Genomic DNA, 21829 nt, shown 5'->3' on the forward strand with positions numbered 1-21829 from the left:
CCCTCTGACAATAGAAGCATGCAGTCATTCTTTTCTTCTGTTTCATTGTGTGTCGTGATCCCTCTCAGTTTGTAAGATCCCTTCCTTGTCTCCTATATGATAGAAGCTCTCGTCCAATTTTCCAGTTCTGTTGCTCCTATGGGAGCCCTTGTCCCAGTTTTTTGTAGTGTATTACCATGGGAGCCATCATCCTAGTTCTCTGTGTATGTTGTCTGTGACTTGATCATATATGATGAACAGGAAATGATATCATCTTTAATATGTACATGTGTCATTGTGGTACAAGAGACACTGAGTGGCTACAAATGGCTATCCCTTTAAAATTACAATCTGTGAACAATTTGTGGGGGTTATTTTGTGACTGTATAAGGAAGTAAAGATGCATGTGTCTATATATATGTCCCTGGAAAATCATTTTATCTGACCGAGAAAAAAAAAATCATTCACAGAATATTGTTATACAGAATTGTAAACAGTAGTTGTTTTTATGTAAAAAAAAACAACCCTAAAAAATGTTGTTCTTTTCATGAAGTAGTATAAAGTTTTATTGGATTTTGAAACAGCATTTGTGAAATTTTACTTACGAGTTTAAAGTATAGTTTGGACAAAGCTGGAGAATATAAAGTGGCTGTTAGTAGTATACACAAGTAGCACAAGACCAATAAAAGCATGCAGTGTTTTACTACACCAATCCATGGGTAATTACTAGATGTATTCAGAAATAACGAGCCAAGTTTACATATTTAGTGCCTCAAATACCAAAAGAAATATGCTTGCCGTCAGCAGCACCCGCTTGATCGGCTCAGCTGGTGACATTCTTGAATGAATACCAAAACTATAGCCAAATCAATGCTGGATTTACGGCTTACAGATATAGCAAGCTGTTCAGGAAATGTTTGGGCAAGCTTTCAACTTTTTTTCCATTTCTTATAATCTTTGGGTTGTGCCTTTGTGTTTTAAACTCTAACACCAATAGCTGGACAAGTATAGATCTTTATAGATCTTGGTATAAAAAATTAACTTATTGATGTGATATTGGTGTTAAACCAGTATATTACAGAATTGTTTTATAGGAGATTTATGGTACTTTCCTATTAAGTGTACATATAATACATCAGTGCAAGTTCAGTTACTGTGTTCAATGAAGAACGGAAGGATATATGAGTGGGATTTGAGCTTTAAGTCCTGACACAGTTTATCATATCAGATCAAGTTATACTCAGACAAGGAAGATAACAGGAGGATTTTAGAATTCAGATTTCACTGCAGGTTTTTGGTGGAGCTGGTTATTCTGTAAAGTTTTGGCAAGGATCACAATATTTGTTACCGGCAGTAAGTAGGTATCGTCTTGTGTTATCTAAACCTGTGCGATTTGGCCCTCATCTTGATAGCAGCGGTGTATGTAAAGTTGTAGCCGCCAAAATATGGGGAGCGTCAACACATAAAATGTATTGATGCTTATAAGTCTGAGTTTATGATAAACGAGAGTGTGATGCTGTTTCACAAAACCTTAGTATATCCCCGCCAGTATAATCTCGATGAGACCAAGCTCTCTTATCTCTTGGAAGATACCGACACATTCCATTTCCATGGCAGCAGTTCTTATTACAAAATCGTTTTGTTGCCACAGTCCATGCACTTTATCCTTCCAACTTTAATGTTTTGATAATATTTCTGTTTTCTTTCCATTAATATAGCATTACTGGAAGAGAAATCTCTTAAAATCAGTGGGGTTATATATTGATGATGATGAAACTTATAGAAAAAAAAAAAAAACCTAGAAAGATATGGTGCCGTCTAAATCACATTTGAACTCCAGAATATGTTATATGGATATAAGCTTGATTTTATCAGAGAAAAATAACCCTACAAGCCCTTTACCGAATGGGTCAGGACACTTTTAGGCATTATCTCTGCAAATTCAGAGTTGTAAATCAAAGTGTTTATTAGAAAAAGGATTACAAAAAGTACACTCAGAAAGAAAGCAACAAAACTGTTGTTTTATTCCTTAATGAGTGTTTCAGAGACGTAAAAACCACAAGATTGCTAGAACACAAAGTCAGGGCTAATACTGAACAGTAGAAAGACCACCAAACTTTGACTAGTAATTAAAACATGCTTGCAGTCAGTTCAATATTCAAACTCAACTACAGTAAAATCTAAAAATAATTGAGGGAATTTTACAATATAGTATTTAAATATTTATTTTTTAGAAATAGACATCAAGAAAGCTAGATTAAGGCAAGAATTTTATGCAGATAGCTGTATGTATTCACTAGGTTTCATGTAATAGAGAGTTAAAATGAGATTGAATAGGCGATATATATTTAATATAGAGAGATCTACATCTATGACAAGGAGGATTTAAGTAAGATCGCTAGGCTGGTTTGGAACTTCAGTAAATAATCAAATGATTGAGGATATTTTACGATATACCACATAGTGACTTAGCAGTTATCGGCCAAATGTTCCACCATAGAACAGCTAGCCAATATTATATTTCATCATAGGTTGTAGCAAAGAATATTTATAAAATTTCAGAGATTTATGTATGATTTAGATCTGGGTTTCATGTAATAGGGAGACAAACAGAGATTCAATAGAAGATATAAATATTATAGAGAGATCTACATGTATGCCAAGGCGGGGTAAATGAGTTGAGATAGGGAGGTAAAATAGTTTCAATAGATGTATCCCCCTGGTTTTCCTGAGATGAAGAGGTAACTGGCTTTTCCTATTTTTATATGTACAGTTACTTTAGGCGGTAGATACACAAGTTATGTATGTATTGTGGTCATAGCATTGAGGCGGGCTTATTTAGGATTATTTTGAGTGGACATACGTCAGGAAAGGAAGGAAGGAAAGAAAACTTGAGTACAGTGGTGAGTTTCTGCTTCAATCAGATAAACCTACGTACTAAACAATACAGGGGCCTGCCACGTCCCATTACAACAAACACGTTTAATACACAGATCAGGAGAATCATCTCGATTTACAGTGATGTGTTTAAAAAGTTGAGGAAGCTGTGATCTGGTGTTATTGACTGTGGAAGATTAACATCAGATATGGATTCGTTTGAAGATATTCGGATTTGTGTGCGAAGAGCATCATCTGTGAGTGCTTCATAGTGTTCTGGAATGTAAAATGGAAAGCAACGCATCTATATAGCATTCTGTTGGGTGGAAATTCAGTGTTTTCATTACACACAAATATGTTGGAAATTTAAGAGATTAGTGTTGCGTGGAAAATTAGTGTTTTAATCAATTATATGAAAATGAATGTTTTAGATAAAATTTGTTTGAGGATAAAGAGTGTCAGTTCTAGATAGATCTGCATTTAGTGAAGAAAATTTGATGTGTTTTGGAGAAGAAGGGTAAGGTTTAGTGCAGTAGGTCTGATATCAGGGAGAACCAGTTTGCCTGTCCCTGTGTAGTGTTAACGGTGACAGAAATGTATAATATAATGATTGATAGAGAACCTGAGTCATGTGATTACTAACAGCATTACAGCGATAATGTAACCCAAGTTTGGGAATAACCCGGTAATATTATAAAGCTGTGTGTGTTTTAGGAGTTGTATGATAAGATCCTGAGAACATTTTATGAATGTTGTTTTTTCCTATTTTTGGGCTAAAGTAAAGCCATGAAGTGTTATGTTGTTTCATACTGGAATGTGCCCTAGAATTCTACCATTGTGTAAAGAGTGAACCCCATTGCTAAAGCTACTGTGTAAAAAGCATTTTGAAAATTGGCAAAAAGGAGGCAAGTTTTGAAAAAATATATCTCTAGAGCAGCCAAGAGATATCACCATAGTTGAGGTGTTTTTGTAAGTAGGCAGACAATTCATTACGAGGAGTTTATGTATTACCCTTTTACTGGGCTGGAATGTTTAAATTCATTTCTTATTTAAGAGCAATGTGGTTTCCATTACCAAATATACATTTTATTTTGTTACAAATTACGTCTGAATTGGATGAGTTTCTGACCCACTAAGGGTGTTTATAATGCAAAAACATGATAACACTCTGTAGGCCACACAATTTTAATTTACACTCACAGTTTAATATGGAGCAGAATCAAATGTAGTTTTTCTCGCTGATAAGAAATTAAGTGATATCATCCGTTTTTCCTTGAAATTGTTCACATAGGGTTTTTTTTACAAGTCAGTTTGCGCCATTGGTTGTATTAAATATATGATGGGGAAAGCTTTATGGATTAAGTTCTCCTCAGTCATGACTTGTGATTTTCTCACAGTTTCGATGCCGGGAGTCAGGATTGGGATGCTGGTGCATGCAGAACCTGATTTATAAAAACTATTGAAGGCACCAGTTTTCTTGTGTTGATTTGAAATTCTACAGATTACCTTCTGTTACAGAATCGACAGAAAGATTTCGACAAATTATTCAAAGTCTAATCTAAAATTCATGAAATATTGAGAATGAAATCAGGAAAAATCAATTTTGTGCTTGCTTATTTTGACTGCTGAAATTTATGCAGTGAAACAAGGATTGTTCTATTACTAGCAAGCTTTGTGTAGCAAAAGGTTTGATAAATTGAATATATGTCTCCAATTTCTGCACATTTTGTTTAAATTCATACTTGAATTTCCAGCATTGGTAGGATTCTCCAAAGCTAACAATTTTATATCTATTACATGCATTGTAAACAGGCGAGTTCAACGTTCTTTAAATGAGAATTAAAATGGGTGGTTTTTTGTATTTATAAATCTTTGCTAAAAAGAATTGCTGCAATCTTAGTTACATCTTTTAAATTGATACAGGAGAATGTGGTAATTAAGGCTACAGAATAAAAAATTCTGGAATTGGTTTTTGGTTTAAAGTTCTGAAGCAAGATTGAAAGTTTGTGCTGCGTTTAATTTCCCTGCGAGTTTGTTCTTACTCCCAATGTCAAACAGAGGTGTTGTAGTCATGTGTAATTCAGATTGGTACTAACAAGGTACCTGACTAGTGCCCTGTGGAAATTTTCTTCTCGTCTATTTCTAAGAAAATGAGAACTATATGGAGGTGATCAAATCATTTCAATTCCCCTGAAGTTCAAGAGTGACAGAAGCTGTGTTTGGGAGCACAGAATTGGTTTAATTGGCTATTTTGATATTAAGATATATGATGTGAAATTTTGTTTGATATTATGATATATGATGTGATATTTTGTTTGATATTATGATATTATTATATTTGTTTGATATTATTATATATGAATGTGATATTTTGTTTGATATTATGATATATTGATGATATATGATATTTTGTTATATATATATATGATATATATATATGTGATATTTTGTTTGATATTATGATACATGATGTGATATTTTGTTTGATATATAATGATATATGATGCGATGTATTTTGTTTAATATTATATGATATATGATGTGATATTTTGTTTAATGTTATGATGTATGATGTGATATTTTGTTTTACAGATTGACTATCCTGATGTACAGGTGATGAAAAGTGGTCAGCGACAGGCATGTAACAGTGTAAATATTGACCGCTATATTGATGAGCATTATGAAGGCCGTATGCGAAGGATGCATTCCGACGGCAGTGTAGAGCCTGTACGTATACATCATCACTGACAGTTGGTTAATTAATCCACAGGGCTCTTGTTATAATCATAAAATGGCAATTATTGATCCCAGCATGCTAGGTCTCAGCTACTGTACATCTTAACATATTCCACAGGTTTTCAATTTTGATGTTTTATTATGGCATGCATATTGTTTTGAACAAATGACAAATTTGCTCTTGAATTTAAAGCAACAATAGCCATTTCTCAGTAATGCCAACCGTATGAGATTCAGTGGTAAAATCTTGTATGGTATTCACACAAAACAAATCTCACATTAAATCTGTTAGGCAAACATGATATCACATACACCCTATTTGATGGTTAAAAAACATCTCCCATTTGATTTGTGAGGACCTATATAGCTAACATAAGTAATATTTGGTGCTGGAGGATCTCATTGGATATTTGAAGATTGTGTTTAGCTTTAACCTCTTTATAATTGAATCTGTCAGGAAAGTGTTCAGGTACACCATAAGCCGTTATCTGATGCTGAAGAAAGCTTCATCAGGTCCTGATCACTTCCAATGACCAACAGATCTTTATATCAACACCCCATTCCTCCTCTCTTCGTGTGTCTAAATGATAGACATAGGGAACTCTCTTATTTGTAGATAAAAGTAGATGTTTTTACCAAGATTGTGTTTTGCACTCACATACATTTTACTGTATTAATCATTGGGTACTATAACATTGAGAATAAGCAGTATTGAGCCAGTGAATGAAATAGACTAGTTTAACAGATAGACTTTGAATACAAATGTTATAGATAACTGTGTGATATATTAATTGTATTTCACTCGCCTTCCCTGTGTGATCGTTTTCCTGATAAATCGGTTTCCTGTCTACTTCCTTTATACACAAGAAGATCTTCATAAATATTGGCCATTCCAATCTGACTGCCATACAAAGAATATAACTTGAATCAAAATCTATACCAGCCATTGATATTCAACACATATTCATGGATGCAAAAACCTATTATTGGTGCAAAAAGATTTGGTTTTTGTGCCAAAGATGATAATATATTTCATAATTTACTTTCAACATTATAAAAGTAAGCACATTTGATGTACAGAAACTAAGATTGAAAATATATCATTCTGTCACCTAGAATTATCTAAATGTTAAGTGTAATTAGGAATGTGAAGTCATGTTTGAAATACTTTATTGTTACACTTTGAAGTTGTTAAATGATTAAATGATGTCTCTGTTGTTTTTTCAGTTTCCCCAAGACTGCAGCCTGCGGGCCGGGGAGCAGTTAATATATTTACGAAATGAACAATTTAAGAGATGTTCGCGTGCGAGTGACACGTCAAGTGCGTATTCTGGGTCTGATATGATGCAGTCTTCCATAGATGACCAGGAGAATGTTGACGCTGACCTGTCCGGACTTCATGAGAGCAATGTTGACCTTGACTCGGATGAGGAAGAAGGCTACCCAGAATCAGAGGTATGAATGGTTGAGAAGGACTAACTGAACACAGATATACAGCTTTACTATGTAACTACCCTATTTCAAAATCAAGTACAGAATGTATATGTGACATTAAAGTGTTTCACAGTATGTTATTTACTGAAATTTATTTCAAATAATCTAATAATGCATTTATGGATTAGGAGCATAAATTAAAGTTTGGAAAAGGGTTTTTTTTCAAAGAAAATGATGACCTCAATGTGGGAGAGAAGCCAATGTTTTCTCTAAGTTTATAAATGTGAAAACATAACAAGACCCTAAAGAGCAGGAAGAATGAGTAAGTGTGTGTGGTAATAAGGAGGTCAGTGAATGTGGTGGTACAGGGGGGTCACATTGTTACTTCATACAACCACACCCATTTACAGATTCTCATTCCAAGGTTATACCTATACTGTATACTTTAAGGGTATTTTAGAATTCAGTTTTAGGAGGAGTTAGAAGACTCTCCTACTTTTCTTTTGATCTTTTCCTTTCGAGGACTTCCTGTGATAGAAAACATGTCACAAAATGCGTTGGCGTAATACTAAGACGTTCAAATTGTATTTCAGGGAAAAACAGTTGTAACTTGAATGTTGTTGTTTATGGCTAAGTACATCCTTGGTAATATAATGTCTGAACAGGATAGTATGAATGGGGATCTGTTATCAGATTGTGTTACATCGTGTCACTATACACCATTCATTGATGGATTCCTTGTGTTCTTCTCACACGCATGTAAGATTGATCAGGACTGACTAGGTTATTAGAGAAAAATCACAGATTATTACATGTATTAAATCCATCTCAGAAATAGCAAGATAGGATCTTGACTGAATGTGTTTGGGGAAGTGGTAAAACTATTATGGAGTCTGAGGAGAGAATTGGGTATCAGTGGTGACTCCTACCTTAGCTATACCAATATTGATGTATTCATTTATCCCTAGTCATATGAGGATCATCAACAGCATCTCATTTATTTTGAAATGGAAATTTTATTCCTTGATGACTATATTTTGATTGCTGTGAACCATCTTGTTTTCATTGGGATATCAATTTCATATTAACATGGCCTTATGACTTTTGTTTTCATGGGAAAATCAATTTCATGTTTACATGCTTTATGGCTTTTTTGTAATGTATTCATGATCATTATGAGGTTTTAAGTCTTGAGTAAATATATTTACATGCCTCCTGAGGCTGTGTTTTGAACCATCTTACAAACTGTCTTTCTGAAATTCTTTTTAGCTCTTAAGCATAGAAATGCCTAACTTCGCACTCTGGGAGAACATTTACGGAGTAGATTTAAAAACAGACAACATAATAGAACTTAAGATATCAAAAAAAGAACACGGTTGTGTTTTTGTGATAGTACATGAAAACAAAATGGTTGGCATTATAATGTTAATATTGCTACAAGGTTTTAAAAGTTTTAATATTGTATGTCTGATGTTAATTTTAGTTGCTCCGAGATGCGGTACAGGAATGTCTACAGAAAGACCCTGCGGATCGGACTGAGGATGATATCGGAACACTACTGGAGTTCATCCAGCACTTTCGTGTAAGTCAGAAGTACAGCCTATTTACTTCAACATGGGGTGTTTACAAAAGTCATTTTCAGGAAGACATTTTGATGTAATTATTGAAATTTTGCAAGTAATTTTGGTTATATCAATATATGTCGCCAACAGTTTCCAAATGTCTGGCTCTAGACTGATACCAATACTTGTCAACAAATAGCCTTTTCTTGGTGTCCACCGTCTTGTTTCACACCCCAAAAATTCTAAAAATAAGCCATGTGACTCATTTAAATATTTATCACTTCCAATATTAATCGAATGTAGATTTATTGAAAGAGTGTTTTATTAACAACACTCGGAGGAAACCTTCTAAGTGATCCATGATTTATTCAATACTTAAAAAGAAATATTGTAGAAACTAATTAAAGGTATTTGTAATCATATAAAATGGTGATGATATTTTCCAGGCGTTTGCCAACATGACGTTGCCAATCCGTCGTGCCCTGTGTTCAGTCATGGTGTTTGCTGTAGTAGAGAAACAGGGACAGATAGTGATGAACCACGGAGAAGAACTAGACTCCTGGTCAGTCATCCTCAATGGTCAAGTACAAATAGACTACCCAAATGGCGGTGTTGAGTACCTACACATGGGCGACTGGTTTGTGTTCTTTTTACTATTCATTATCTATTTTTTTTTAAAACTTTACAAACTGTTTTCTAATCCTTGATACAAAAGGGGAAAAAAAACCTACATCAATCTTTTAGTGATGGAATGTTCCAATTTTCAGAAATTTTGAAATATCTATTGAATACTTATAATTACAATTTTTAATTTGTTTCGTTTCTGAATGTATATAAATCAATGTTTATGTAAAATTAAAACTTCATTTTCTAGATATTAGGACTTGATATGAATTAATCTGTTTGAAAAGTGATAGTTTTTGGTATTGTTTTGTGTTTCACAGTTTTGGGATCACACCCACGATGGAAAAGTTGTACCACCAGGGAGTGATGAAGACAGTGTGTGATGACTGTCAGTTTGTGTGTGTGGCTCAACAGGAATACTACAGAATATTACATCAGGTAAAAACGAGGCACTGTCAGGGAAAAACAGGTAAACGAGGAACTGTCGGGGAAAAACAGGTTAACAAGTTACTGTCAGAGGAAAACAGGTTAATGAGGCACTGTCATTGGAAAACAAGTTAACGAGGCACTGTCAGGGGAAAACAGGTTAACGAGGCACTGTCAGGGTAAACAGGTCTGCTAGGAACTGTCAGGGAAAAACAGGTTAACGAGCCACCGTCAGGAAAAAAAGGTTAACGAGGAACTATCAGGGAATAACAGGTTAATGAGGAACTATCAGGGAAAAATTGGTTAAGGAGGCACTATCAGGGAAAAACAGGTTAACGAGGCACTGTCAGAGAAAAACAGGTTTGCTAGGAACTATCAGGGAAAAGCAGGTTAACGAGGCACTGTCAGGGGAAAACAGGTTAACGAGGAACTATCAGGGAATAACAGGTTAATGAGGAACTATCAGGGAAAAATTGGTTAAGGAGGCCTATCAGGGAAAAACAGGTTAACAGAGGCACTGTCAGGGTAAACAGGTCTGCTAGGAACTGTCAGGGAAAAAAGGTTAACAAGGCACTGTCAGGGAAAACAGGTTAATGAGGAAACAGGTTGAGGAACTATCAGGAAAAAGGTTAAAGCACTATCAGGGTAAACAGGTCTGCTAGGAACTGTCAGGGAAAAAAGGTTAACAAGGCACTGTCAGGGGAAAACAGGTTAATGAGGAACTATCCAGGAAAAATAGGTTAACAAGGCACTGTCAGGGGAAAACAGTTTAATGAGGAACTATCCAGGAAAAATAGGTTAACAAGTCGTTGTCAGGGAAAACAGGTTATCTACAAACTGTCAGGTAAATGCACTGTCATTAAGCTTAGCTAGTGAGCATGATACTGCCAGATAATGAAAACTGTTGATAAGTTTGGTTCTGCTCAGATTCTCTTATAAGTTTTTAGCAAAACATTGATTTCCATAAACTTTCAATAAATTCATGATGTACATACAGAAATAACTTGATATTGATCAGCTATTTTGATATTTAACTCTGAGAACTTTTCATTTGCCACAGGGAGAGGAAAATACTCGACGACATGAAGAGGAGGGAAATATAGTACTGGTAACAGAACATCGAGTATTTGATGGGGGAAACAGACGAGGTCACATTGTTATCAGGGTAAGTATAGACCTGTATAATATAGAGGTTAGGTGTGGGACTTCTATCTAGCACGAACAATCATGCAAATATATTCAAGAACCGGGTATGCTTTTTCAATGAAAAGAAAAGAAGTTTTTAAGTTTATAACTTTTTTGAAAGAGAATATTTCAATGAAATGAGAAGAATAAATGCACTGTATGACCTGACATGACCTTTAATGTATGTTTTTATGCTATTGGATACTCTGGCTTTCCTCGACTTCCAAACAAGTCACTTGAAATCAAGCCATCTGTAACTGCTAATTTGATGGTGAACAAAAATCTGCCAAACCTTATTGAGTTGGTTGTGTTTATAGGGGACAGCTGAACGTCTAATGCAGCACCTTGTAGAGGACCATTCCGTCGTTGACCCCACATATGTTGAAGATTTCCTGTTATGCTACCGAATGTTTCTCAAGGACCCTACAGAACTCTCCAGTCGCCTGAGGCAGTGGTTTGATGATCCTGTACTTAGACCAAAGGTAAGTCAGCTTACCATTATTTGATCATACTGTACTTAGACCGAAGGTAAGTCAGCATACCATTATCTGATCATACTGTACTTAGACCAAAGGTAAATCAGCATACCATTATCTGATCATACTGTACTTAGACCAAAGGTAAATCAGCATACCATTATCTGATCATACTGTACTTAGTACAAAGGTAAATCAGCATACCATTATCTGCTGATCATACTGTACTTAGTACAAAGGTAAATCAGCATACCATTATCTGATCATACTGTATTTAGACCAAAGGTAAATCAGCATACCATTATCTGATCATACTGTACTTAGTACAAAGGTAAATCAGCATACCATTATCTGATCATACTGTACTTAGTACAAAGGTAAATCAGCATACCATTATCTGATCATACTGTACTTAGACCAAAGGTAAATCAGCATACCATTATCTGATCATACTGTACTTAGACCAAAGGTAAATCAGCATACCATTATCTGATCATACTGTACTTAGACCAAAGGTAAATCAGCATACCATTATCTGATCATACTCGAAGGATGAAACATGCAAAAATCTTTAACCTCTTCCCTTTTATGAGAGTCTCATAGACCTATTATTTAGCCAGATAACCAATAGCTTATATATCTAAACATTATATATATTTTCAGGTTACCAGGGTTGTGCTTCTTTGGGTTAACAATCATTTTATTGACTTTGAAATGGATGCTTGTATGTGTGAATTTCTGGAGAAATTTGAAAAGCTTCTGGAAAGGGAGGTAAGTCTGTGACAAATCTTTGTTCTGTTGCTGTATATCTACTGTGGTCATCTCGGAGTTTTAACAACCATTTTAACCTTGATTGGGTGTATTTCATATGCAATTATCTGGAAAGAGACTTAACATTAACAATTGTATTTCTAATGTACTCATGTACCAGTATATATTGTAATTTGATGTACACAAATATGTATATATATTTAAGATTCGATCATTATTGAAAAATAGAATAGAATGGGCATTATTTCTCTTTCGAAAATTTACAATCTTTTTCTATTGCTTTTGCAGTATAGGAATTTTAATTATGCAAAGTTTTCTTGAATTGATGCAATTAGAATCATACAAAAAACTATTATGCAACTGCAATAATTACAAGTGAAAGATTTACTGCTTCACATAATGCCAATTTTATATAACAACAAAAACATAAATAGACATATATATGATATATTTTTCAGTTATTATCAGACGTAAGTGATTTGAAATTGACTTGAAACTTCAAGCATGTTCATCAGATGTGAAATATTTTGTAAAATTAGTTGTAAATTAAAGACAAATTGAGACATCAAATTGATTGATTTTGAGCATAGCTTGAATTTTCCAGTTACTTTTCAATGGAGTGCTTCGCAAATTATGATATTGCTTTAAAAAGAGATTTGATGATTAGTACAATTAGTGACTACAGATTTCCTTGCTTTTGCTTCGGTTTAAAGAAATTTTGCTGCTGAACTTAGATCAAATGTTATTTCTATGTCTCTGAAACTTTGATGCTCAAATTTGATAAGTTATATACACTCCACAGGAAGTTTTCATTCTTTAAAGTATTAACCTGCTAAATTACATATGTAACATTCTGTATAAACTATTTTCAGATTTTTATGATGTGCGATTTGTAGATGATTATTAACCAGAAAAACTGATTTTCTTCTAACCTAATGTATCATAAATTCTTTAGTTGGATAGTCATAGATATAAACTCCATTGTGTCACACATATCAATATCTATCCTTTTGATAGAAAAATTATCATTCCTCATACAAATTTTGATTCTGACTTTTTCTTTACTCAGATATTTGATTTTCTTCTAGTGTAATATTATATGCATTAAAAAATAAAAAAAGCCAAAAAAAAACTCAGAAGATCAAAATATGAAAACAAAAAAGAAATGGAATTGATGATACATTAGGGCATTGATTATCTGGCTGACTTATAACTTGCATAAACACTTTGATATTAACCAGACCATGATTGGCCAATCACGGCTACTCAACATAGCATGTGCGGCAAAGGCCCGCCCTCGTACGGTGACACTAACTCGAGCCACGCGGGAGGAGGTGCTTCATTTCTCTGTGTTGGGGGGCCAAGAAAGGGGATTTGGCATCTTCATATCTAAGGTGGAAAAGGCTTCTAAAGCCTATGAGGCTGGCCTCAAACGGGGTGACCAGGTAATCCTTTGTTTTTCTGGTCACAGTGGAATATTTATCACTATATATCAAGCATGGAAAGAAAATCTCAGCTATCGGCATAGCTTGTTCATGTTGTTTTTTCTGAAGCAAACATTATAAATGTTTGATTTGGTAAAATGACTTGTTTAGTAATACTGAATTGATACATGCTTTCATTTTTTTTTTCAAACTAAAAAGACCTTTTTAAAGGATTTGGAAAATTATATTTCTTTTGATATACACTGCTGTCAATAATTGGCCTCTCTCACCGGTAACATAAAGCAGGCTGTCTAGATAACTAATATGGGTGTGGTTTGGATGCTGTTACCAAAATCATCTTAGATTTCTCTTCAACAATACTAATTTTTAAATTTTAAGAAAGAATATGTGTTAATAATGATTATTTTGATAAAATTTGTTAAGTAAGAGTCTTCAAAATTCCAACAATATCCAACAGTACTGTAGTCAGAGGTAATTTGAAGTTGCATTTCCAGTGAATTTTTAAATCATAAGGGTTATTAACCAATAAGAATTCATAGTTTGCCTTTCTGGTTGAAAGTATTTGCGTCCTTTATCATTAATACTGAATCTATATGTATTTGATTTCTAGATTTTGGAAGTGAATGGTAGTAACTTTCAATGTGTATCCCACAACAAAGCCTTAGAAACTCTCAGAGGGACAACTCACCTGTCTGTCACAGTCAAATATAATTTACTAGGTAAGGGAGACAAATCACCTTTCTGTCACAAAAAAGTTTAATTTGAGAGGTAAGGGAGACAACTCACCTGTCTATTGCAATCAAATATAATTTATGTCAAAAACATAATTTACTAGGTAAGGGAGACAACTCACATAATTGTCGTCAGCATCATCATTCTGTACACAAACATAAAAAAAAAATTGATTCAAGTATATAAAAATGATAGATTGGAAGGAAAAAAAGCTAAAATGTGAAACTTGTATAATTGATTTTGTTTTTCCTATGACAGAGTTTAAAGAAATGTTGCTGGCAGCAGATCGATCTAGTAAATCTGACAAACAGGATATGAGTGGTCAGCTAAGTAAACGACTGTCTGCTCCCAATCTAGAGGATTTTGCTTCACCTATGGCTAAATCTAAAGGAAATAAGAAACACGATAAGAAGGACCGATCATGGTTTAACACTCTTGGCCGTAAAAATATTATCAAGAAGTTCCTTCCTAGAAATTCCAGCGTGTCTAGTGTAGATGGGTGAGTGTAGAATTTTTGCTGTATAAGTTTTTCTGTGTTTGATATTGATTAACCATTTCTGAAATGACTTCAACAGTAGAAAGGAAGATAATTGTGTTTTTCCCATTGCATTTATTTTATGACATTTTATAAGACAAATTATTTTATCAAAAGAAGTTTATTTTGAAATAAATATGGTTGAAGTTCTTCATCAGACTATGGTTCTATATCTTTACTTGATCATGTTTTGATAAAAATAATCGGACACATAGAAGCCAGAAAATTATATAAATTGGTATATGATTTGGTGCAAGAGAAAACCATTATAGGTATAAGAGACATCAAAACCTTTTAAATGATATGTTACAGTGAGAGTATGAACAAATCCGATGAGAGTCTATACCAGGGTCCACTCCGGCAGACATCGACCACATCTTCCTCGTCTCTTTCTCCAGGAATGAGCACACACCTAAGTGCTAGTAACCCTGATTTATCTTCATTAAGTGTGGACGACGTGAAACAAGACATCCCAGATCACGTGGTCAAAGTCTACAGAGCTGACCAGTCATTTAAATTTCTTCCTATTCATAAGGTAATGCTCTATTGGTATTGTCAGTGGAGCTGTTCTGATGCTGAAGCCCTGGTATTCCTGTTACTTCTAGATTCTTATTATTTGTGTCTTTGAGCTTCCAACACTTGAAATATAATCACTGTATTCAAAAAAGATTTTTAGTAGTTTCAACAGATTAAAGAAAAATGACATATCCTATATCAAAATGTCATGTGAAGGAAGCAAAATATATGAAACAGTGAGAATTGAAATGTTGATGTTTTTCACATGAATGAGTGAGAATTGAAATCTTGAATGTTTTTCAGCTTTTAAATGACATTTGAGGAAGTCTATTCTCTCAAACATGATAGGATGCTTTGTTTCACATTTGCACTAATTTGTAATACTTAATGTTGCAGTGTTTAGAATATGGTAACCAATTGTGAAAGTGTAAAAGATGTAAAATGCTGATGTTTTCACTTTAGGAAACGACTGCACGAGAAGTTGTGATGCTAGCGTTACAAGAGTTTGGTATAACTGACCCCAGTAGGTGAGTGGCTATGGAATATTTTAAGTGTATTGATGAGAGATCGACTAAGTAATTGACATTTCAATATTAGTTATGCCATTAAGAATCAAATTACATATAACATGGAATATTGGAGGCATTCTACATCTTGTCCTTCATCCCTGGTTCATGATTTTGAAACTCACATGTTAAGTACTTTTGAAATATAAATACTTCAGGAGCCTTTTGTGATAACTGACTTTAACAATAATAACTTTGGATTGCCACAAAAGACATTTTCAAATATTTTTGTTTTATTTTTTTTCCAGTAATTACTCATTATGTGAAGTAACTGTTGAAAATGAAAGTTTGGTCAAGCAGAAACGTTTGCCAGATCAACTTGGAAATTTGCCAGAAAGACAGAATCTCAATGGGAGGTATGTTTATTGGTACAGAAGAGTTTATTGGTGAGGAACCTACCAATCACACATGTGGTTACATAAATAAGCCAACACCAATCACATGCGCTTTTACATTTATTTATATTACACAGGTGTTTATTTCAAGGTGAAGGTCCTTTTTTTTCTTAGCGTTTACAACTTGTTTTTCATTGCACTGGCAATGTTGATTTGATTATAAACTTTGGTGTTGTTCTTTTAAACTTTTGTGATAAATATTCCAATCCTTTTCCCATGACCTTATTAGTTATGATATTACTTATTCATCTGCTTAGAACAGACACACTTTTCCAATTCACTGCCTTTTCCTTCTGGAATCCTACCTGAATATAAAAACCTTCCTGTTGCCTGTAGATCTGTGCCTTACCTATTTAGACTGGATATAATTGTTCATTCCTTGGTGTTTATATTGTTTCCTTATCTCTAATCTAAAGTCTCAGTGCTAACTCACAATTAGTCGCCATCCTACTTTTATCTGTTACGTACCCAAAATTAGATTGTCCATTTGTGATAAATGGCTCTAAAGAACAGCTCATTGTATAATGATCATTACCTTAAGTTTTCTTTGAATTGTAAATTGATATTTAAAGAATGATATCTGATAGAGAATGATATATATATATATATATATACAAATTCAGTAGATTACATATCATCAGTATCAAAATTGCTTCTTTAATAGCCAAAATGATAAATATCAATTTAATGATGATCGGTATATATATACTATGATTTTGTTATGAAAAAAGTAGAATATTTTTGAGCTGTTCTTTCGAGTTAAACAGCAGTGTTTATCACATGATGGAGAATGTCGGGGAGTCAGGCCTGGTAGAGGCACAGTGTGGGGATGGACTTTATCTCTGTATAACACAGTAACCCTGTTGGGATGGAATTATTCTCTACTCTAAAAATTGACAGATAAACTCTCCACTTTGTCTTACTTGCAAACCTTTTATACATGCAGCACACCAATCTGCATTTTGATCATGTAGAATAGGAAATATGTTGTGGAAATTAATTGATATAAAGAATAGAGCTGGATACTTAAGTGTTGATAGTGGCTGCCATTAGCTTTATTATAAAGTCGTTAAGTTTGTCATTCAGCCCAAAGTAGATATCATTTCTCATTTGTAATAATATAGCATATGTATGTGAAATTGCATTTAATCAATTATCTCTCATCAATTTCGATCCATTTGTTCAAGGCATGTAAATTTCATTATAAATGCTCCATAGCTATTGGTTTTCCATAGCACGAACCAAAAATGTATTAATGAATATTATATAGAGTTATCTTTGTATTTTGGATACAAAGAAAGTGGTAAACTTGTGTTGTTGTTGTAAGTATGTAAGCCCCTGGAAACTGGCTGTAGTACTAATTTAATGAAAGCCCTGGTATTTGGCTACTCGGTGATTGTGCATGGACAAATGGAATGACGGACAAGCTCTTTATTTCTACGTTTGTTGGGCAGCTGGCTTTTCTTTCTGTTGACTGATGAAAAAACTAGTAATTACATAACATGCTTTATGCTAATATATTTGTTCTTTAGAAACAAATGTTTTGGTGGAATGCTAAAGTTTGAATTTGGCAAGTTTTCCCCCAACTTGAAAATTATAAGCTTCTATATTTAATTTTTTTTGAAAACTGTGAAATATTTGTATTGAAGTGGTAAGCCTTAGAATGGGAATGTTATAGTGTATGGTGGTGTGCTACACAGGCCTGGCTATGTTGTCTGTATGTACAGGTTTCCTTTACCTCACTTTGTCTGAGCTTGTCTGACTTCTGCATGTAGTTTTAGCTTTATTTACCTCACACCAAGATCATGAAATTATCTTAGTTTTAAAAAAATTCAACTTTTAGCTTAGCCAAAAACAGACAATGTTATGAAAAGTTATTATGTCACTTTTGATTGGCTTATCAAAAATTTTAGTTTCAAATGTTTCATGATCTTGGAGCCTGACTTTGTTCTTTATCTCATTCACATGAAATAGGAAACTTCAATTAAACAAATTGTCTCAGTTTAATCTATATAACATGTGATGCTTTTGAATTTATACATCTTTATCCAATTATAATTGAGTCGTTCTATGTTTCTTCCAATTTTCCAAATTGGAGGGCATAGAGTGATATGAGTGTGTATTGGATTCAGTCCCAATCCCTCTCTTGTAAATCAACTTATTTTTTCAGCAACTTAATTTTCAATTTTTGCTTGAAGAGCTTTTTGCAGGAATTTCGTGATTTAACTTATATAATTTGGTTCTACTATACTACAAGTTCAAGACATTTCCGTGGAGATAAATTTTTGTGATTTCTAATCACTTGCAAAGATGCAAATTTAAATCGTACATGAAAAATGAGTTGGTTAACAGTAGTTTACTTAATGCTCTTTATAACATACTTCACACACCATACTTTATAAAACTGTTATTGACCTGTTTTCTGTAGCTGCTAAAACATATTGTCATCTATTTAAAGGATCTATCAAGCGTTACATCAAGATCCATTAAAAGTCAGAAATCTCTCAAAGTCAGACCGGGTTATGTCTTGTTGCTGTTTAAACAATTGTTTATTGAGATCATGTGGTATGTTCACCAGGCTTTATTTGTTACTAAAATCTGTGTTCAAAGCTGATATTAATATTCTTCTTTGTAAACATGCTTTATTTCTTTTCTGTTATAAGTTGTAATTAACATATCCTGAATTTAAGGTTAATTGTAAGATGATTTGTTTGCCCTTGTATATTTATACCAGCAATATTCACCAAGGAAAACTGGTGATATATATATATATATATACTGAGAGACAGAATAATTCTAAGGAACAACATTTTATATATTAACATATTTAACAAATCAGCTTTGATTAAAGTGAACATATGTTGAAGTGATCAAATAGAGCCTGATCTTTTGGTGTTTGTATTAAACTCATCATTCATTAGAATTACAAGTCTTTGTCCATCCTGTATGCATCTGTGTAAGAAAAATATTAGAGAAAAACAACAGGAAGTCACAAGCAAATTGGTTGTTCTCTTTGTCACATTAATTTTAATGATAACTGGATGTTTTGCTTTAACTTATGAACATACCTAACACATGATGATAGACCAGATGAGCTTAGTACTTGTACTAATGAATATTGAATGTCTTGGGAACTGATGGTTTCCTCATTGCGTGGACCTTGTAACGTTTTTGTCCTTTGGATTGCATCCCCTTCTTTCCCACGAGTTAACTGCTCAAATAGTCAATTAATTCTGTTGAAGATACTGTTTGTGAAAAGCAAGTTGAATTATAAAATATAATGTGTTGATAAAGTAATAATATATTTGGAATGATGGTAGATATTGGTAGACTTGACTTTGAGCAGATAAGTCATGGTTTGTGTGCTGTAACCTGATTAACTCCAGAGTTAATTGGCCTGAGATCCGTACAGTTTCACCTGACAGTCGCTGCAGACAGTGGCTTGGTTTCCAGGGGCTAATTTTGTGCGTTTTCATTGTCACTCATCAGGCGTACTGTTCCCTGTGTACTCAGGTATTATCTCAAAAACAACATGAACACCGAGACTCTCGTCCCTGACGAACTACGTGCGGATCTGATCAAGGAGGCACATATCAGTCTCCTGCAGCTCAACACCACGGAAGTCGCCTCACAGATCACTCTCGAGGACTTTAAAGTGTTCAAGGATATCGAGTCCTCCGAGTATGTTGACAACCTTCTCGAACTCAAGTCCAAGTATGGCTGTCCAAACCTCAAGAAATTTGAAGATGTGAGTAATATATTACCTAAGGACATGGTTTTACCAAAAGACAGACTCAAAATAACTTCTTATTGACTCATTGGACTTTGAATCCTATTGGTTTAGAATATTGTTTGTTTGTAGTTAATGTTTGTAAATATAGTCAATTATTTCTTCTGCATGATTAATGGGATTATGTTATTTTCTTTAAAGAGGCAGTTCCACATATGGGGAAATAATTTTTGAAATGAAACAAATTCAAAATACCAGACTAAAATTAGCCTTATTATTCACAAGCACCATATTTTTATACTGCTAACCTAATATTTGCTGCTTTCTACTCTCCTTACAGACTTTATAGTGAATACAAAGGTATAGATTCAACTGAAACATTTCAGTTGGCTATAAAAACAGATCACATGGAATTACAAATTTAAGTTATTACTTTGATAGAAATAAAATTGTTGTTGTGTTACAGTTGGTGAATAAAGAAATGTTCTGGGTTGTTACTGAGGTGTGTAGCGAGTCTAACATTGTCAGACGGGTGAAGCTCATCAAACATTTTATCAAGATAGCACGTAAGTATCCAAGTATCACAAATATATACAGCGCATAAATATCCATGTCCTACACCAGAATAACATGTATCAAATGTAAGTCATAGAGCTAAATAGCAACCAAGTTTTCAAATCCTAAATTGAAATAGCAGATAATAAATTTATTAGTCATACATTAAAATAGTTTGTAAACATCTAGTATATAATTTCTATATTTAAATAGCACATGTATTCAAGGACCTTTATCAGAGAGGGCTTAGTAGCTCAATCATGCATCAAATTGTAGAACACCTCTTAGATTATTTGTTAATAAAGAATGTCTACTTTAACATTTTCAAAGACTCAAAGAATGTCTACTTTAAAATTTTCAAAGACTCGATGTTTATAAACTACACATGTGCTTACATCATAGACTTACGATGTATTATAGCAGCAAAGCCAGTTTTCAAATAGGAGATAGTCAGATTACAGATGTGCTAAAATTCTATTTGATTTTTTTTTCCAGGACATTGTAAAGACTGCAAAAACTTCAACACAATGTTTGCTGTTGTGAGTGGATTAAATCACTCTTGTGTAGACAGGCTCCGCAACACATGGGAGAAAGTACCTAACAAATATACTAAAATGTACAATGTAAGTGTGAATATGTACAACAATAACAGGTCCACATGATTCTGTCTTGGGGATATAAACATAGCGGGACTCAGCACTGTAACAATTTAACTTTTCCATTAAAGTTAAAATTTTAGATATATTTATAATGCTAACTTTTATTTTAAGCATGAGAATGGGTTTTACTTCATTTCTTATTTTCTATTGTCTTAATATTTTACCAAGTTTCCTTTTCTTAGTATTCTGTATTCAAGTGTCATTTTCTATTTATTTTACAATAGGATCTGAAAGACTTGATGGACCCCTCCAGGAACATGTCTAAATATAGGAATTTAATAAGTAGTGATAACTGCCAGTCACCCATGGTAAGTATTGTATATATACAGGGTTAATTACATGACAAAAAACTACATTATAATGAGTATGCTATCAGATAGTTTGCTTGCTAGTTTATCTGGTTCAGAGGACTTCTGTAGGAACAAATATTTGATTTCTATTCACAGTCTGAATGATCATTGATATTTTGGTACAGAGGGGTCAGTTACTTATATCAGACAATAGAAAGGTTCTTAAAGGATATCTAATGTAAAGCATATACACTTGCCCACTTCACCGTTTATTTGAATTGCCAATTTACTTTCAAAATTATTTTATGGTGTCTTTGAAAAGGACTATTCCAAAAG

General features: G+C 33.6%; 1 protein-coding gene across 17 annotated transcripts in view; it reads left to right on the forward strand.

Annotated features, from left to right (window-relative positions):
• Nucleotides 1-21829, forward strand: part of LOC138323262 (rap guanine nucleotide exchange factor 6-like) — a 77562-nt gene that overhangs the window by 37949 nt on the left and 17784 nt on the right. For 9 of the 17 annotated variants that reach the window (XM_069267705.1, XM_069267712.1, XM_069267708.1 and 6 more), the window contains 19 exons: nt 5449-5583; nt 6820-7047; nt 8510-8608; nt 9035-9225; nt 9533-9650; nt 10699-10803; nt 11141-11305; nt 11963-12070; nt 12529-12540; nt 13312-13515; nt 14126-14234; nt 14506-14746; nt 15095-15317; nt 15761-15825; nt 16113-16220; nt 19749-20007; nt 20456-20555; nt 21040-21167; nt 21428-21511. In XM_069267705.1, the coding sequence (XP_069123806.1) occupies nt 5449-5583; nt 6820-7047; nt 8510-8608; nt 9035-9225; nt 9533-9650; nt 10699-10803; nt 11141-11305; nt 11963-12070; nt 12529-12540; nt 13312-13515; nt 14126-14234; nt 14506-14746; nt 15095-15317; nt 15761-15825; nt 16113-16220; nt 19749-20007; nt 20456-20555; nt 21040-21167; nt 21428-21511 (2682 nt within the window). Of the gene's footprint in view, nt 1-1175; nt 1337-2938; nt 3114-5448; nt 5584-6819; nt 7048-8509; nt 8609-9034; nt 9226-9532; nt 9651-10698; nt 10804-11140; nt 11306-11962; nt 12071-12528; nt 12541-13311; nt 13516-14125; nt 14235-14505; nt 14747-15094; nt 15318-15760; nt 15826-16112; nt 16221-19748; nt 20008-20455; nt 20556-21039; nt 21168-21427; nt 21512-21829 lie in introns of those variants that run through there. The other 8 variants (XM_069267720.1, XM_069267721.1, XM_069267717.1 and 5 more) reach the window with 8 other exon arrangements.

Source organism: Argopecten irradians, chromosome 5, assembly GCF_041381155.1.
Source record: "Argopecten irradians isolate NY chromosome 5, Ai_NY, whole genome shotgun sequence".
NCBI classification, from domain to species: Eukaryota; Metazoa; Mollusca; class Bivalvia; order Pectinida; family Pectinidae; genus Argopecten; species Argopecten irradians.